At 36.2% G+C, this 16,525-nt stretch overlaps 1 protein-coding gene across 16 annotated transcripts in view; it reads left to right on the forward strand.

Moving 5' to 3' along the window:
- The window catches only part of KDM6A (lysine demethylase 6A), a 167,942-nt gene that overhangs the window by 95,519 nt on the left and 55,898 nt on the right, over window positions 1-16,525 (forward strand). For 8 of the 16 annotated variants that reach the window (XM_075033585.1, XM_075033587.1, XM_075033588.1 and 5 more), the window contains exons 7-10: window positions 9,258-9,312; window positions 12,168-12,202; window positions 14,258-14,323; window positions 15,553-15,646. In XM_075033585.1, coding sequence (XP_074889686.1) covers window positions 9,258-9,312; window positions 12,168-12,202; window positions 14,258-14,323; window positions 15,553-15,646 — 250 coding nt within the window. The remainder of the gene's footprint in view (window positions 1-9,257; window positions 9,313-12,167; window positions 12,203-14,257; window positions 14,324-15,552; window positions 15,647-16,525) is intronic. The other 8 variants (XM_075033586.1, XM_075033595.1, XM_075033599.1 and 5 more) reach the window with 1 other exon arrangement.

Below are 16,525 nucleotides of genomic sequence, written 5' to 3' on the forward strand. Positions count from 1 at the left end.
CATTTTAATTTTTAATAGAAGAAATTGATCAAGAAATAAACAACCTTTCCTGCTGTGCCATGAAATATGTAATTCTATCACTGAATCAAGTATTTAGATATTATGAGAATTCAGTCTAAATAATTTACTGTGTTTGATCTTCAGAACTTTGCAAAATAAAAAGGTCGCTTATCACAAAGATTTTGAGTATACCAAGCTTTTAGTTTCCAATACACCAACCATGAATGGGAAAAACACCTAAGAAGTATTTTAAAAAAAGAAAGAAGTTAATCTTTTGTAATGCAAAATAATCATGATTCCATTGCTTTTATGTGCAATGTGATTAAGTCACTTAAGAAAACAAATGACAGCAACAAAAACCGCTTACCCTGGAGCAGCTTAAAGATCTTAAGAAGGATGATGAAATAAACATGGGGGGGGGGGGGGGTGTTGCCTTAAGGAGTTTCACATTGTCCTTAAATCAATATAACTGCAGGTTGTTGCTAAAAGGTTGTCTCATTTTCCACCTTGCAATCCTGATTGCATTGTTAAGCACCCTCTGCTGCATTGAATCAAGTGGGGTTTTTTCTCCATTTGCAGACTGAGGTGGATCAGAAGTCTGAACCAGCTCAACTTGAGATTGCCCAGTTGCTAGATCCAATGCAAGGTGGATGGCAGGAGTGCATGAATGGGAAGGAGTGGGTAGAGCTGTCTTGTACCCTTCTGGTGCAAAACATAACACAAAACTACTCTGGAATTATCGACTGAAACACCTAAGGCAGTGTTTCTGGTTTGCTTCCTTTGCTGTGGAGGTTGCAATCCTTAGCAGAGAGTAACAGTGAGGAGCAAGAAAGAAAAGACCCAGTGGAGCAGTCTACTCGGTCTTGAACAGTTTCAGCTATTTTCAGTTCAGCTGTGGATTTAATGTAGAGTCCTGAGAGTGATCTACTTTGAGAACAAAATATTAGCTTATATCAGCTTATACATCAGAATATATCAATTGAGGAGTAGACCAAGTAGAACGAGCAGGGCAGTAGCTTCTTTAAAAGCATGATCCCTGAGTTGAGGTTTAAAAAACCCCTTAAGCCAGAACTCTGTGAGTGACAATATGAGAGGCAAGTCAGAAAATACTTCCTTACTGAAGAGAACAAAATGAACTGCTGCTGCAGTGGTTACACACAAGCATGGGGAGAATAAAATGAAGAGAGGTGATGAAAGAGTGTGAAAGGATGTTTTTACAGAATGTCTGTCTTGTTCTCTGAGACTGAGTATTTTGTCTCTTCACAAAAGAAAAATAAGTAACGCAAAGTAATGAAAAGACACAGCTCTCTTGTTGTGCCGTTTTTGGTTTTGCAGGCCTCTTTAAAAGGATCCAGGATTTTGGAGGATGGTTATAGAGTTTAGGATCCAGCCTGCTAGTGACTGGCCTTGAGCACGGACCATTTCCCCAGGGCTCTGTATAATGTAATTCATAGCACAGGTTGAGCTTCCTATTTGACACTGAGGTGGAAAGTGGAAGCAACTTTTCATGCGGTATTCGCTTGTGACTGTTCTGGATTTCACAGATTGTACCAATGTTGCATTAATGTACTTTGAAATATCATAATGTTTTTGATGGTATTTAAACATTCATGTTAAGTCTGTAATTGCTAAGAATAAACCATTGCCAACAGATGAGTCAGTCAGTAAGTCTTCAGGCAAAGGAGGAAGATGGGAGTCTGAAGGTCATGTATTCCATGTTTTTCACAATTTTAGAGCATTAACATAAATCATCTATATTTTATGTAAGCAATTTAAGCACAAAATTAATTTTTACTATTTTAAGATGTTGATGATCAAGATAATTACTAGAGTGCTCTTTAACAAGCATAAAATCAACTCTCAGTGTTTTTTCAAAATCAATTACTGCTTTTGTGTGTTTTTAACATTGCTGCAGTTAAGACTTGCAAATTACTAAGAGAATCCTTGACTGCTGTGTTATCCCATTGCCATAAACTCTGGCAAGAATACCAGTGCTGTTGAAAATTACTTGGCCTTCGGGCTTATATTAAGGGAAAAAAAAAAAAAAAAAAAAAAGGTGGCCTTTCTGGTTGGAAAGAAAACAGTCCTTTTGTAACCTGACAGTTAGGTCAGTGTTATCTTCAGAGGTGATACATGAAAGCTGAATTTGCCCCATTCATCAGAAAAGTACAATTAATTCCAAAATCAACTGGCAGTGACTTGGCGGGGAGGGGCAGAGATTTTATTATTGATTACTATAGCAGCAACATACTGTTAAGGTTTATTTAACAGTCCTAACCTTTTCACACTTTACTATGTGTCCTGTGGCCCCCTTCCTATTTGCCATTTCCTACAAACGACACTAGGAATACTGTGTTCGATGGTGTTAGCTGTGGTTGCATGGTGATAGCCTGAAAGGAGGATAAAGCAAGATCTCTAGGAATATAATATATCTTTTTACTGGTTTGGTAACTGTAGTTGGAAAAAACATTCAAGCTTCTGAGTATGTGCCACATTATTTCTGGCATGTCACTTGATATCCTAGTCATTCTCCTATTTATTGAATATAGTTTTTTCAATTTTAGCCTCCTTTTTCATACATGTATGTAATCATCCTGTCTTGTGCATGTGTCTCAGTTCTTAAGTACTTTTGAATCTTAACCAATTTCTAGCAGATACGTCAGAATGAAAGGCATTTCAAAGAGAAGTTCCTAGAACATTCCTGGATGACGTGTTGCGCCAGAGCCATTTGAGCTCTGCAAGCTGAGGACTGGGTGATCTGGTTGGCTTGATCTGCAATAGAGGCACCAAATGACTGGTCATGGGTCTGGTCTCCTGGGAAGTGAAAAATTCCTATGAAGGGAACTATCCCATCCACACTGGAGTTGCTGTGCATCGGGCAGCCCCAGTGCCTGTTGTCCAGCTGGAAGCTGAAAGCAGAGCTAGGTGGAACAAGAAGGGGGAGCTGGGTGTGTTGTGTGGGACCATTGATATGCATAAAAGAGAAACTGAGGGAAAAAAAAGAAAAATTACAGCTTTGGTATTACTTAGTGTAATACTTGGGTTACGTTGGAAGAGGCAGCTATGGGAAACTAGTCTTCCATCTGGTGCTCATTCTGCTTGGCGGCACTGAAGTATTGTAGTGTGCTTTTGATGGGGAGTTAGAGCTATGATCCTGAAAGCCCTTTGAATGTAAAATTCAGTTCGCTTTCATTGTTTGCTGACAGACTACGTAAGGGAAAAAAGAAATCTTAGTTTTTCATATTTATTAGAATAACAACACTGAGGGAACAGTTGGTGGGTAGGAGATTTTCTATGGGTTTGGTTTTGTGAGGGGGTGTTTTGTTTGCTTTTATTCAGTGTTTTTTTTGGTGGTGGATTGTTTTTGTTTTGGTTTTTTTTGTAATGGGTGGTCAGTAGGGACTCTGGACATGAGCAGGTTGTTTTATGGCATATCAAGCTGTGTTGTGCTTTGGGAATTTTGTTTGGTTTTTAAGTACTGCAGTTGCATCCTGTGCCCAGCAACAAAACCCTTAGAAGAATGAGAACTAAATTTCTCATGTTTTCAATTATGTGCCTTTTAGTAGAAATACTGATTTTGCCTTTCACTTTTAGAAATTCTTCCTCCTTATTTATACCCAAAACAGCTATCCTAGTAGTTTGCTTCAGGCCTATGCTTTGATCTTGACTGTAACTCATCAATTTAAATATAATTTTAATTTTTTAATTATTTTTCTAAAGATTCTCATTTGTTGGTAATGTTAAGATATACTGCTTATATTAGGAATAGAAAAAGGCTGCGAAAGAATTAAAATTTATTGGGAAAATATGCATGAATTACATGAATATGCATGAAATATTAAAAAATCAAATACTGATATATAGATGAACAGCTCGAAGTACTTACTTATAGTCAAGACACTTTTCCATCACTTATTCAAATAATTCTCCTGTCTACATATATTATCTTTATGAAAGATATTTTTAGCTACTGCAGCTATTGTATGCCAACATGTAGCTGTTACAGACATATTGTTAATTTTTTTATGTTCTTTTTCTCAGTAATAAATAAAAATTTATGAAAGTGAAAATTTGTGTTTTCAAGCCTTCAAGTGCTGTTTCCCAACCTAGTTATCTTTCATATATGTGCTTAGATTAGTAATTTTTAAGCTTAAACATGTTAAATTGAAACCTTACATATCTATTCTTAATTATTAAAGAAAAACTAACTAGTCAAAATACATACAGTTATGAGAAGTTTTAATTTTTTATGTCTGTAATTCCACCAAAAACTAATCAGCGACATTTTTAATTAAAAATCAAAACAAAGAGCTTTAACTATTGCAAAGTGGATATCCAAGATGTCAGGCACTTCACCTAAAAAGCATTTTGTGAAAAGCAAGATGAAATGAGTCAAAAGATTATTTTAATGAAAATGTAAGTGGTTAGAAAACAGCCATTTGGGAATTAAATTGCTCTCTAAGTCTTTGTAGTTTGCATATGCGTATGAGGGACAGACATATACATGAAGTAAAAACATGGAAGTTTTTTAATGCAGCATGGCACTGTAATCAAACTGCAAGAGAGTTATTAGTGCAACTGGTTTTGGCAGTGGATCGCGATGCCACAATGTCTGGCCTACAGAGTGTTTTCTTTTGTTCTCTCTTAGTTTTGCTTGGGTTTTTGAGTCGTTTTGGAGTTTTCCTATAAAAGAAAACTGTAGGTGTAATTTAGAAATGTCATGATTACAAAGAGGACTAAATGCTAAATTTGAATTAGCATGCTGTGTGGCATCTTCTGTCATTTTTTGGGGGGGAGAGGGGGCAGAACAAACTACGAGAAGAGACATAGTTGACTCAGAAGTTGAACATTCAAGCTAGCGAGTGTTGGTGCTGGTACGTTTACTTCATTTGTGGACCTTCTCCTTGCGAGAAGTACCTTGGTCCAGGTTTGTTAGCTATAACTGAAAGGTCGACATTCGGGGCACGCAGTAATCGCTAGCTATGCGTACTGGCTCGGTAGCCACAGCCAGCCAGCACGGGTGATGCTGTGCTTTTGGTGCAGCCTGGGTGGCTGTGTGGGCTGCAGGTCCCGAAACTGCCCCAGCCTGGGGTGGTTTAGCTCCGGGGGGGGGTGCTGGTGCTGCAGCAGCAGGGGCAAACTTCCAGTCATCCCGTTTCCCTGGGGCATTTGGTTGCTGCTGGCAGTCCTTCAGGCTGTTAACATGGGAATAGCGAAATTCTGATGTTGCACAAACAACGATAAAACACGCAGGCGACGCGAGTGTTGAGATAGCTTTGTGAAAATCACCGTGGTGCACTACGTAAGATGATGGTCAGTAAATTCGAATGCAACCTGCTTTTGGCTAGTGAAAATACAGCTTTTCTGATCTCTGTTTGAAAAGAATTTTTCACTTGCAGCTAGTCAAAACAAGAGATCCTTCTGAACACGCTGCTGTTACTCAGTTTCTGTGTGTACGTGACCTTTGTTTCTGCTGTCCTCAAGCAGCTTTCTCCTTGTCCACGGAACAGTTTTCCTCAGTCTTGAGGGGTTTTTCTGAACGGTGGACAAAAGTAAGAGAGTGTTGATGCCACACACAAACCTTCGTCTCGGAAGCGGAATTTGTTGTGAATTCAGAAGGCGCCGGGGAGCGGAGCAGTGAGCTGAGGTGGCAGCACATGTCGCGCGTCCTCCCCTGACCCTCTCCCCTGGCCCCAAACGCCTGGCAAATGGAGGCTTGGCGCTCCGCCACCGCCGATTACGCAAGGCTCTCCGTGCCCTACTTCTCTGAACAAAGGCTGCTCTGAGGAACGTAGGCATCGCACCTAGGTCACATAGGCAGAAAAAGCCATCTCCTGACAGAATTTTACTGAGTCATGATGGAGCTTTCCTTCATGGTAAGTCTGTGAGATTGTCAGGTTTCAAAGGATGGCTTGCCTTGCTTGCTGAATAAATGCAGAACCAAGAGCTATTAAACTTGCTAATGTCATCCTCAAGAGGAGGAGGGAGTAGAATCACTATTTTGAGGTCTCAGGCTTGGATGTAAACAGAGACAGTACTGAAAAATCTTGCACTAAGAAGAAAACAGTTCTTTTTGTGTTGGTCATTTATTGATTAAAGAAACAACAACCGCTTAAATTGTAAAGGACTAATTTGTTAGGAGGATTGGTCTTAATTCTAGTAGTGAAAACATATCAAGTTACCTAAATTGGTGTCAGATTACTGTTATTTTACTACCAGACCTAATGCTTTCATCAGTTCTGTTTATATGCAATCCACTGTACTTCTGATCCGTGGAAAGGTTACCTTTGAAATTGTTTCCACAATCGGAGGCAAGTCAAGGACTCCAGAGGAGACAAAACAGGCTGTTGATAATTGTGCAATTACAGATGGCTACAAATCAAGGTATATTATGACTTGGACTGCAGCTCTTGAAGAGAGCCTGTTACTTTTTAACATTCAGAACACTGCCTTCTAGGTAAATCCTCTTACTCGGAATTTGAATTTCTATAGACTGCTGTCTGCCTTGAGGTATTGTATGTCGTCTCTGAACTGCAGCGGCCTCTCCTGCATAATAACTATTTCACACAGCAGTAGCCAGCTTCAGTACTGCAATACTTGAGAGAGGTGCAGATGTTTGCTAGCTGCTTCTGTTTGTTGCAGAAATGGAAGTTGGAAATGCTTACTATTTTTTTTTTTCTCATTTTTTGGTGCTGGTAATTGTGATTAGTGGATCTGCTTTTTGCTGATGAGGTTTATGTGTTAGAATGTATGCTTTTTTTTTCTGATTTTGAATACTTAACAGGGAGCTATATATTATTTATCTGGCAAGAGGTGTAGGTTTGCTCATGTATGTGCTTTTCAAAGGTTCTTGGTTTGAAAGGTTCTGGGTTTTCTGTGTATTGCTTTGCGATAATTGTTTAGTGCAAATGGTTTATTTTGCTGTAGTTACGGGCTTTGGTTTATCAATTTCTTTACTGTTTGTGGCTTAGTGAACAGTGCAAGCAGAAATTTACTACACTTAGAAAATTTTCATAATGTGGATTTTGAAATGTAGAAGTCAGCTAATGTAGCAGTAAGAATTTAAATTTTTAGGAGGCATTGCTGAGACTATTCCTGCTTTTTTTACTGTACAGCACTGATACTACTGGCATATTTAAATATTAAAATGGTTAGATTTTCTTATATGGTTGCCTGCTTTCTCTCAGTGAATCTCACTGCAATAACCCTTCTGAACAGCTACTACCGAACAGTTGTCAATCGGTTCTCTTTAGATCTGCTTATTTTTTATAATAGCATTGCTAGGTGAGAGCAAAGCTGTTCCTTTCTGCTTTATCTTTTCATATTAATTGTTAGTGACAGTGCAAGATGACACATCTGTGCAAAAAGGATTTTGTACCATTTAGATCGGTATGCTCAATGTACAAGCTGAAGTATATAGGTCTGTTCCTTTTTTTTCTTTTGTCAGGCAGAATACAATATAAAGTAGAGCATTTTATTTTTATTTAGTCTTTTTTTTTTTTAAGTTGCCTGGTTAGTAGAATCACTATGGTAACCGACTAAAGGATGTCTCTGAGGCACACAACCTGCATTGCAATGTAAGTGAGGGGAGATTTTAAGTTGTCTGACTGCTGAACAGTAGAAAAATGAACAGGCAAGGCAGAGAAATAAGCTAATATTTAATATTTATAAGCTAATATTTAATGCTTGCTCTAAGGTTAAAAAGTTATTTTACAAGTAATGTATATGTGAGTTTGTTGTTTTCTGTTCTCTCTTCTGGGAATGATATTGCTAAAATGTTCATTAAAAATCATAAATTTGAGTTATCATTCAACTTGAGTTTGTTTCGTTTTTTAAAAGCTGTTGTATATTACAAATGATGTTGATAAAAGCCAGTGAGGAGGTAAGCTGCATCACTGTGAGCGTCAGCATTCTTTTTTTGCTATGGATAATACATTAATTTTTGAATAATTTTTCTGCTAAAAATCTTTCTTTAGAAATCTGGTGGTCTATTAAACTCTTGTTATAAATCTTTGAGATGTGTGTTATGTAGACATGCTATACACAAGGCATTATTAGGACAATGAGGAAAGTTACATAGTAACTAGTAGCTCTTGAGTATGACAATACTGAAAGCGAGTTGCATATACATCCATTAGTAAGGGTGGGGTTTGTTGTTTTCTTTTCTTCCCAGCTGCACTAGGAAGCTCTTGATGCCACCTAGTTTGGCATCCTGAACAGCCAGAGATAAATTATCATTTTTGTGCTAATAAAATAAAATATACTAAAGCATCAGTAATGTTTCATACATTAGAAGCCACCTGAAACTGTATTTTGTAGGTAACTGTATTTCTTAACAGTAGTATTTTAAATGCTATCACTTAAGTTCCTATATTCCTAGGCCTTATTCTCTATTGAATTAACATGTTAATCCAAATTCTACACTGTGTAGAAAGTTTCTATGAAGTTCATGGAAGAGTTCAGAGGCACTTGAGTTTGCATGCCTGTTCCATTCATTTTAACACACTTGGTTGTGTTTCGTACTGTAAATAGTGATCACTAAATTAGCATGGCACTTGTGAAATGATTGCTCACATTCTGGACTTTCTGGCAGACAGACTTCATTGCTCTGCTTGTGTGACCCTCTTCCTAGAAGAATGAAATACTTGGCTCAGAACTTCAGAATGCAAAGATGTTTTAAAAGATACTTTTCGTCTTTCTTGAGGAAAACTGTTTACAAGTAAACAAGCTTTAAAGTTTAACTGAAGTTAGCTTAATACCTGTAGGAGGGGATGTAAGAACTTATGAACTCTTTATGAACTCGTGTTTTAGTGTAAAGATACTCATTTTAAGTGCTTTATGACAAGAGATCAATTTTTTAATAAGACTTCAAATCACTCAATTTGAAAGAAGAGTATTCTGTTTTTCTAGATAGACATATTGAGAGCTTCAATGTTTATCTCCATGAGGATTCTAGGAAAACTTGATCTTCCAGTTTTGACGATTCATTTGATGCAATCATTCTTCCAGATGCTATCCCAATTGATTTGTGAAGATGTCTGTTGCCATCTTACATTACTAGAAGCCTTGCTCTGTCTGCAATAAAGAAATTTACTTTCCTCTAGTAAACATTTGAACAGAAATTGAGAATTGTTTTCTTTAAGACACATGGTAAAATGCAGTATTGATTTTCAAGCACAAAATTGATTTATTCTTAGTAATTTGCCAAAGCGCTAGTATTACTTTGTTTGAAAAACAAATCATTCTTCTTTTTTCAGCATTTTCAGTTAGCTTTGATTGACTGCAATCCCTGCACTTTGTCTAACGCTGAAAGTAAGTAACCTATAAGTATTTCTGTTTATTTTGTTGTAGATTTTTTTTAAAGTCTTATGCTCACAACTGTATCAATTTTTAATGAACCAATCCTTCAAAATCAAAAGAATCAGTACCGAGAGAGGGAGACTACAAAACCTGTGTCCATCTGTCAATGGAGACAGATATTCCAGTGGAATCATGGATTGTTTTAGTAAATGGAATAAGTAAAAATTTATATTTAGCTTATTAATTGCTCTGAAGACTTGAGTTCTGGAGGAAACATACTATTTGACTGTTTATTTATTTAGTTAGTTAGTTATAAATGTGGTGCTTGTGCCATGGCACACATTTAATAGTAATTATTTAAAACTTTGTGGCATCTTGATAATCTGTCATTTTTCAGTGATCATTTTAATGCCATTTGAATTTATAGATCTAAAATTCAGCATCAGTCTTACACTGTTGAAGTAAGAAAAAGTACAAAATGTAATTTGATTGTTTTATTAGGTGCCAACTACATATTAGTCTGTACTTGAACACATTAATCTTTTAGTGTAGTATGATCTATCATATGCAGTATATACTGTAGGCTCTTACAGAGCATCCTCCAAGTATTTATCCATAGTTAGTGGAATTGTATGCAAGAATAGGCGTATGTTTCTGCATGTTTTGGAGTCTGTAAGAATTAAGAGGCAGACAGTTGTGAAGGAAATTACTCCCTCAGTTTTTCAGGTACCTTCATGCTGCTCTTCATGTTGAGCTTAAGTTACCTTCCAAGTCTAACTTCAGAAGCGTTGGATAAAGTGTTTAAAATAATTTCTTTATTTCTTTAATTCAGAGCTGGATGGAATTGTGAGTATTCTGCCAGCAAGGGTAATGAAAGGAGGTTTCTTTACATGGGTGAAACTGCTGGCTGTATCAGTACCAAGAAGCCAGCTGTGCTACACAGTCTTCTCCAAAGCTTTGTCACTTATCAGGAGCAGGCACAGATAATTTTTTACAATTATTTGCAGCGTTCTTCCTAAGTCAATAGGCTTATTGGATATGTGATTCTTTATTATATTTCATGTTAGTTCATATTATTTCTCACTAAATTTATCAGTTTTCACTGTATCTCTGAATTCTTGTAAGGTTTTCCTAACGCTTCCCCCAGAGTCCCTGCTGCCCCCAGATTTATGTAGAGGTATGGCCCCATGTAAAGGCTTCATTGCCCCGTCGCCTTGGACATGGTGTCTGACAAACCCAAAGGAAGGGAGTGGAGAGGGATGAGGGATACTTTGTCAGGTTCCCCTGTACTACTTAGCAGAGGGAGAACTGTGCACGCTGACCCAGGGTGTCAGGTACCGTCACATAAATGCTTGAGATTGCCTTAATTCTAGCCCTTGCATTTCTAAAGGCTGGGTGAGTAACAGCATGTTAACAGTGTGTTCCTAGCAGAAATGTTTGAGTATTAAGCGTGTCTTCTTTCTATTTAGGCAGTCTCTAATGTGACACCTTTAATTTCTTTCCCCTGCACGGCATGGCTTCCTTTTTTAGCTTCACAGTGAAGCGGTTTTTCTATGGGGGGAAGAAAATGAGAGAGATTTTTTTAGATAATGAACTCCCAAAACAAAAGCAGAGGTTTTTCTTTCATCAGTACAGAATGAAGTTTGATGATGTGGTGAACATAATGGTTGTGTTATGTGCCCTTTAGCAAGGAACACAGAAAGTTTATTAAAATTTTAGATGATGCATTTCATTATGACCTGGTTTCTGAAGTGCATTAGGCTACCTTCTTTATAGTAAAGGACAAAGCAATGCACAAAGGAAGCTCTTCTCCTCCCTTATGACCCAGAGAGAAACGCTGGAACTCCAAATTACCTGTATAAACCTCTGTGTCGCACTGTTCTGCAGCTTCAAGAGAAAGAAATCTATGTAACTGAAATAAATTGAGCTTGGCTCAAACACAGGTATTTTCTTACTTGTAGTCCTCAAGAACATCAGGCAAAAGTCTGTCTCAAAGGCATTTTTCTTTCCTTGTCAAATCAGAATAGGGATTACATTCATTTCAGCTAGCTTTAGCTACCTACCAGTTGATGGCTGGTCTAGGTTAGCAGTTCTCAAGCCTTATAGAGATCAGGCACTCCACCTTTTCTTTAAAGATTTGAGCAGCATGAGGATAATTTTTACCTCTGCTTTTACTCTTGAACAACTTTCATTTCCTTTCTCCAGCCAGCAATTTTCTTGCCTCCCAAGAGCTGCTAGTAGTATTATACCATTCTGTGCAATTCATACGAGGAATTTAAGATTGCTTTACAGTAATCATCAGAATACCATCTGTAATTAACACTTTTAGTTCAGTTTAACAGGGGAAAGACAATTCCTAAACAGGAAAAAAACCCACCTAAATTTAAGATCCTGTATAAAGCTGGTAGCCTATAATATAATTTTCTGTTCTGTAACCCAGCTAGTCTGTCCCTTGGCAGTTGAATGAAAATAAAAAATAAGTCTTTATTTCTAACTCGGTTATGTACAGAAAATATTACCTGCGTTCTCTTGTTGTGCATCTCTGAGATTTTATTGCTAAGTTTACTGAGAGGTTAATGGACTCTGCGTTTCAGAATACAAATAAAATCCATGGACTGCCTTTCTGCAATGTCAGTTTTCGGTCTTAATGCTTTGTTAGGATACATATTCATTCTCCGTCAGTGCTGCTATATTAAGCGTAAAATACCAATGTAAACAAATACTTTTTTTATATCTTCAAAATGTAATTTGTCTTGGTTTTGCATTGATAAATTTGAAAACTTGTTTATCCCTCACTTGAAAAAACATATTGTAATTGTTGTTGTCATTGACTAAAACTAACAGTTTTGGTTTTCCCACTCTTACAGTTCAGTTTCACATTGCCCACTTATATGAAATCCAGGTAAGCTTTAAGGTCCTTCTGATAAAGTGTTGTTGAGTTTCTAACTACATGATGTAATCAATCTGTGGAATTCAGATTATAGATGCTTTTGTAAAGTTAGGCTTAAGTCTTGAATCACTAAAGAAACTTTATTTGCTTTGGCTAAATAAAAATATTTTGTATTTGGATTGTCATGCTGTAAAATGGAGTAGCTATTTTAATAAACTTAGATATTTACTAGTCTCCCAGGTTGAGTGCAAAAAAAGCCCCTAAACATAACTTTCAGTAATATTCTTTTATGAGATTATATATATTTAAAAAGTTATATATAGATACTAAAAATATGTAGTTTCTCAATTCGTATATATTCATACTGTTTCTCGTACATACACACATAGACACACATGGAGTTGAGTCTAGCCAGTTGCCTAGGTGCCTTTTAAGTATATTAGACATAAAATTTACAAATTTAACAGAACATACGTGATAGAAACATTTGACATCTGAGGTCAACAGCACCTAAAGCTGTGTTATTAGTTTGGTATCAAATCCTACTACAGAGTTTTTTAGGTGAATCTTTTGGGAAATTACAGAACACTTACTGAGCTTCCAGAATATAAGTAAATTAAAACCAAGTAGCTACTGAAATAGCTATTATATATTTGTAATTTGGCTGACTCATCATATAATGTATGTTGTATGCCCTTTTGATGGTTCAGCGAAAAATGACTTTAGGTATTCATACTTCAATAAAAGATACAAATTTCATAAACAAGATACCTTTCTTTTGAATACATTTGGTGCAAAGCTATATGACAAGACAGAAATCCCCCATCCCAAAACAGTGTTAAGAAACTTCATGGACTGTTACAGTTCTTACCTGGCCACTGTCCAGATTTCATTCTGAGCACTGGAGCACATCTGACACGTTTATATGACAAAACATCCTCAACACGTTAGTTCTTTTGATCTGCTAGAGTAAAACAGAAAGTTGAACACCTCAGGTCACTATGCCAGGTGCCTTCTATAATTGTGTGACCAATGTTAAAAGTGCTTAAGCTGTGTTTTCTGACTGACAATTACAGGCAGTGGGAACTTTATTTTAACACAAGTCATAGCAAAAAAGTTTCAGTGGATTCTGCTATTAGACTTGTTTTGTCTCACAGTTCTGGTTGGGAAGGGTGTCGTCTTTTCTGGAATTTGAGAAACCTAGAACCACAAAGGGTCTTAACTTCATTCTGGATATTCCCTCTGACACAATGAAGAGATGTTTTTGGAGGCAGGCTGGTTGCTTGGTTTCCTTTAAAGGACACAGTGCTACAGATTGCTGAACCCCTCCATATATTTGAAAATTATCTATTCTCCAATATTTAATGGAAAGGTTAATTCATTCCTTAATTATGTACCTTCACAGTACTGGAGTTTAAATGATGGGTTGCCAGCCTATGAACAAGAGAATAGCCCAGTGCTGATAGTTAGCAGTGGTTTTTTATGGTGTTTAATGCTAGTTTCTATTATTTCGTCTGTGGCAGTGTGAGTCCCTCTAGCTATTTAGGGTGGTAGCTTATACGATGCCTAAAAAAAGATGGTGGGTTGAGTTTCCCTTCCCATTTCATGAACATTCATGATGCAGCCAAACGTCAAGGACTTCAGATCTTTGGAATTAACATATCTAAATAAAACCAAATGTAAACATTATGACAGTTTTCTGTAATATTTTAAGGTATATATGTAGACAGATTTCTAAAGGGTAAATAATACAACAAATAACAAAAGTGAAAAATATTCTAGATCTGGAAACCATGCCCTATTTTAATAGGTCTTTCTGAATCCTCCTAAGCATGTAAACATCTTTTTCAAAGTGTGAATATTAGGCACTAATATTTACCTGTTTGACATCTGGATTGCTGCCTCTGCTGTCATGCTATACAGTGAACTTCTGTTCATTTGCTTATCCTTCATAGTCATAAACTACAAGTTTTGTTCCCAATGCTAAATTTAAAATTTTTTCCTGATTGTTTTTATTTTGCTGGACATGGATATTTTATTTATTTATATTATTTGTTTTCTTACCAGTTGTCTGCATTTCATGAACACCAATTAAAAATCTTTTCTACCAACTTCCCCTTGTTCCATTTGAAAGTATGTAATTGCTGCTTTAATTTTTCTTCCTGACTAGAATAAGGTTTTAAAATCAACAGAGTTGTCTTTTGTGATTGTGAGATCTCAGGAACCTAATAACATTTTTAACTTCTAATAGGTATTTATATTGTTTAGAGTCTTCTTCCCAGTTGACCCTTTTAAAACATCAGTAGTCAGTACTGTGTACTCTTTGCATAAAACAAATGTAACTAAGTCATGATCATTTGCATTTAGGTAGCCCCATTTATTTTAGTATGCTCTTCATCTGTTTGCCAGAATGAAGTCTAATGTTGAATTATCTGAAAGCACATTTTTCTTAAACAATTGTATAGAATTTTTAGAAAGTTAAAAAAAATACTCTTACTAACAGACCTCAGCATTTATGTCTTCTAGACTTTTGTGGGAGAGGAGAACAGAAGAATTAAGCATTTAAAATCCGTTCACTGTTAAACAATTATTGTTAGGGTAACGCGAAGATAAATGCTGACATTAGTACAAAAAAGTTCATCTACGGAGAAGTCTTAATCTTTAATACATACTAAACAGCTCATACTGTTCCAGAAGTCAAGTAAAGACCATAATCCTACCCTGGAAATGTGTTTTCTATATCGAGCCCTGTTCACATAGGGAGTTAAGAATTGAATGTTTCCACGCTTTAAGCACAGTTAAACTGTATAACAAATAACAAGATGGCATACCTTCTTTCTCTAAGCATAATCAGTGGATATGTTTTAATTCTACATATGGTGGGACTCTTTACCAGGACAACAAATATGTTGAAAAGGCAGTTCAAATATACCAGAGGAAGGAGAGAGGCAAAATTATACCAACCACCAATTACCAATGATCTTCATTTCTGTTACGAATTTCCTGGGACGAATTTGTGTAGACTCACATTGAAGCATTCCCCTTGAAAGCACTATATTCATTTTAGTGTAAGAAGTATAATGCATGTATGAGGAGTTGACCAAATTTAATAATTTGCAAATTTCCCTCAATTATTTTAAGTAGTCAATTTATATTAAATACTATATTTATGAAAGTTACTCTCTTACCGTATATATACATCACTCATTAAAGTTTTCATATGCACTGTATGCAAAAAAAAACCCCAAAACTCTAGAACTTTTTGTCAATGTGTTTGTGTGCTGTCAGTGCTGTGAAATCGTTGCTATTGGTGATCTGTTGTAAGCTTTATGATTAATCCATTTACTTTTTTCCTTTTGCAGAGAAAGTATCACTCTGCAAAGGAAGCTTATGAACAGCTTTTGCAGATCGAAAACCTTCCTGCACAAGTAAAAGCAACTGTCTTACAGCAGTTAGGTATGTAAAATTAACTTTCATTTTCCTGTGTGTTTCTTTTTTCCATCTTTGCCTTCAGCAGTGGTTTTTAAGGCTCCATTTCCAAAGTGAGTCTTAGACACTGAGTATGATACGTAAGGTTTTCACCCAAAATAGAATGCATAATAGTAGATAATTAAGAAAATAAGAGAGGAGGAAAAGATTTTAATTAAACTTCCAAAATTAAAAAGCTCTTAGACTTGCTGCAGTATGTGCATTATAGGTTTTGGGCAATGAGGGGGTGGTCTTCCAGAGAAGGAGGGCAGCAGTTAGAATTCCGTATTCTCTGTTCTGCCTCTGAGAACATCCCTTGAATAGCCAGGCTAAATGCAGTAAACCAAAATACCCTTCTCTGTTGCAGAATAGAAGAACGTGGCAAATGAAAAATTAACCTTTTCTTTCTCTTTAATTATAGTATCTAATGAGAACCTAGTGCTGTAACTAAAAAGTTTATCATCAGATTCCATAAAAGAAACCACATAAAAAGAGAAAAAGTATTATTTTTTAGAAATTGTCATCTTCCATATTTATAGAAAGCTGATAAATCATTTTTAGACCAAAATTCCTAATGGGTGGGTAGAATAATTACTTTTGTCCTACATGCCTTATAAAAGTATTTCCAGAACATTTTGTTAAAATTGTTCAACCCAACTTCTTCATTCACTTCCTCCATGTTCTTCATCTAATTTATTATTCTAAATATTAATTTAGCCTGCTTATGCCCATTTTTTATTTTTTTTTTTTACCCCCCTTTCACATAGTGGTCATTTAATTCAAATTTGTAACTGGCACTAAGTTACGGCCACAATGTTGTATTTTTTTTTGTAACACAGGTTGTGTATGGATTTGGAATGGGCTAAT

This window comes from Buteo buteo, chromosome 8, assembly GCF_964188355.1.
Source record: "Buteo buteo chromosome 8, bButBut1.hap1.1, whole genome shotgun sequence".
In the NCBI taxonomy this organism is placed as follows: Eukaryota; Metazoa; Chordata; class Aves; order Accipitriformes; family Accipitridae; genus Buteo; species Buteo buteo.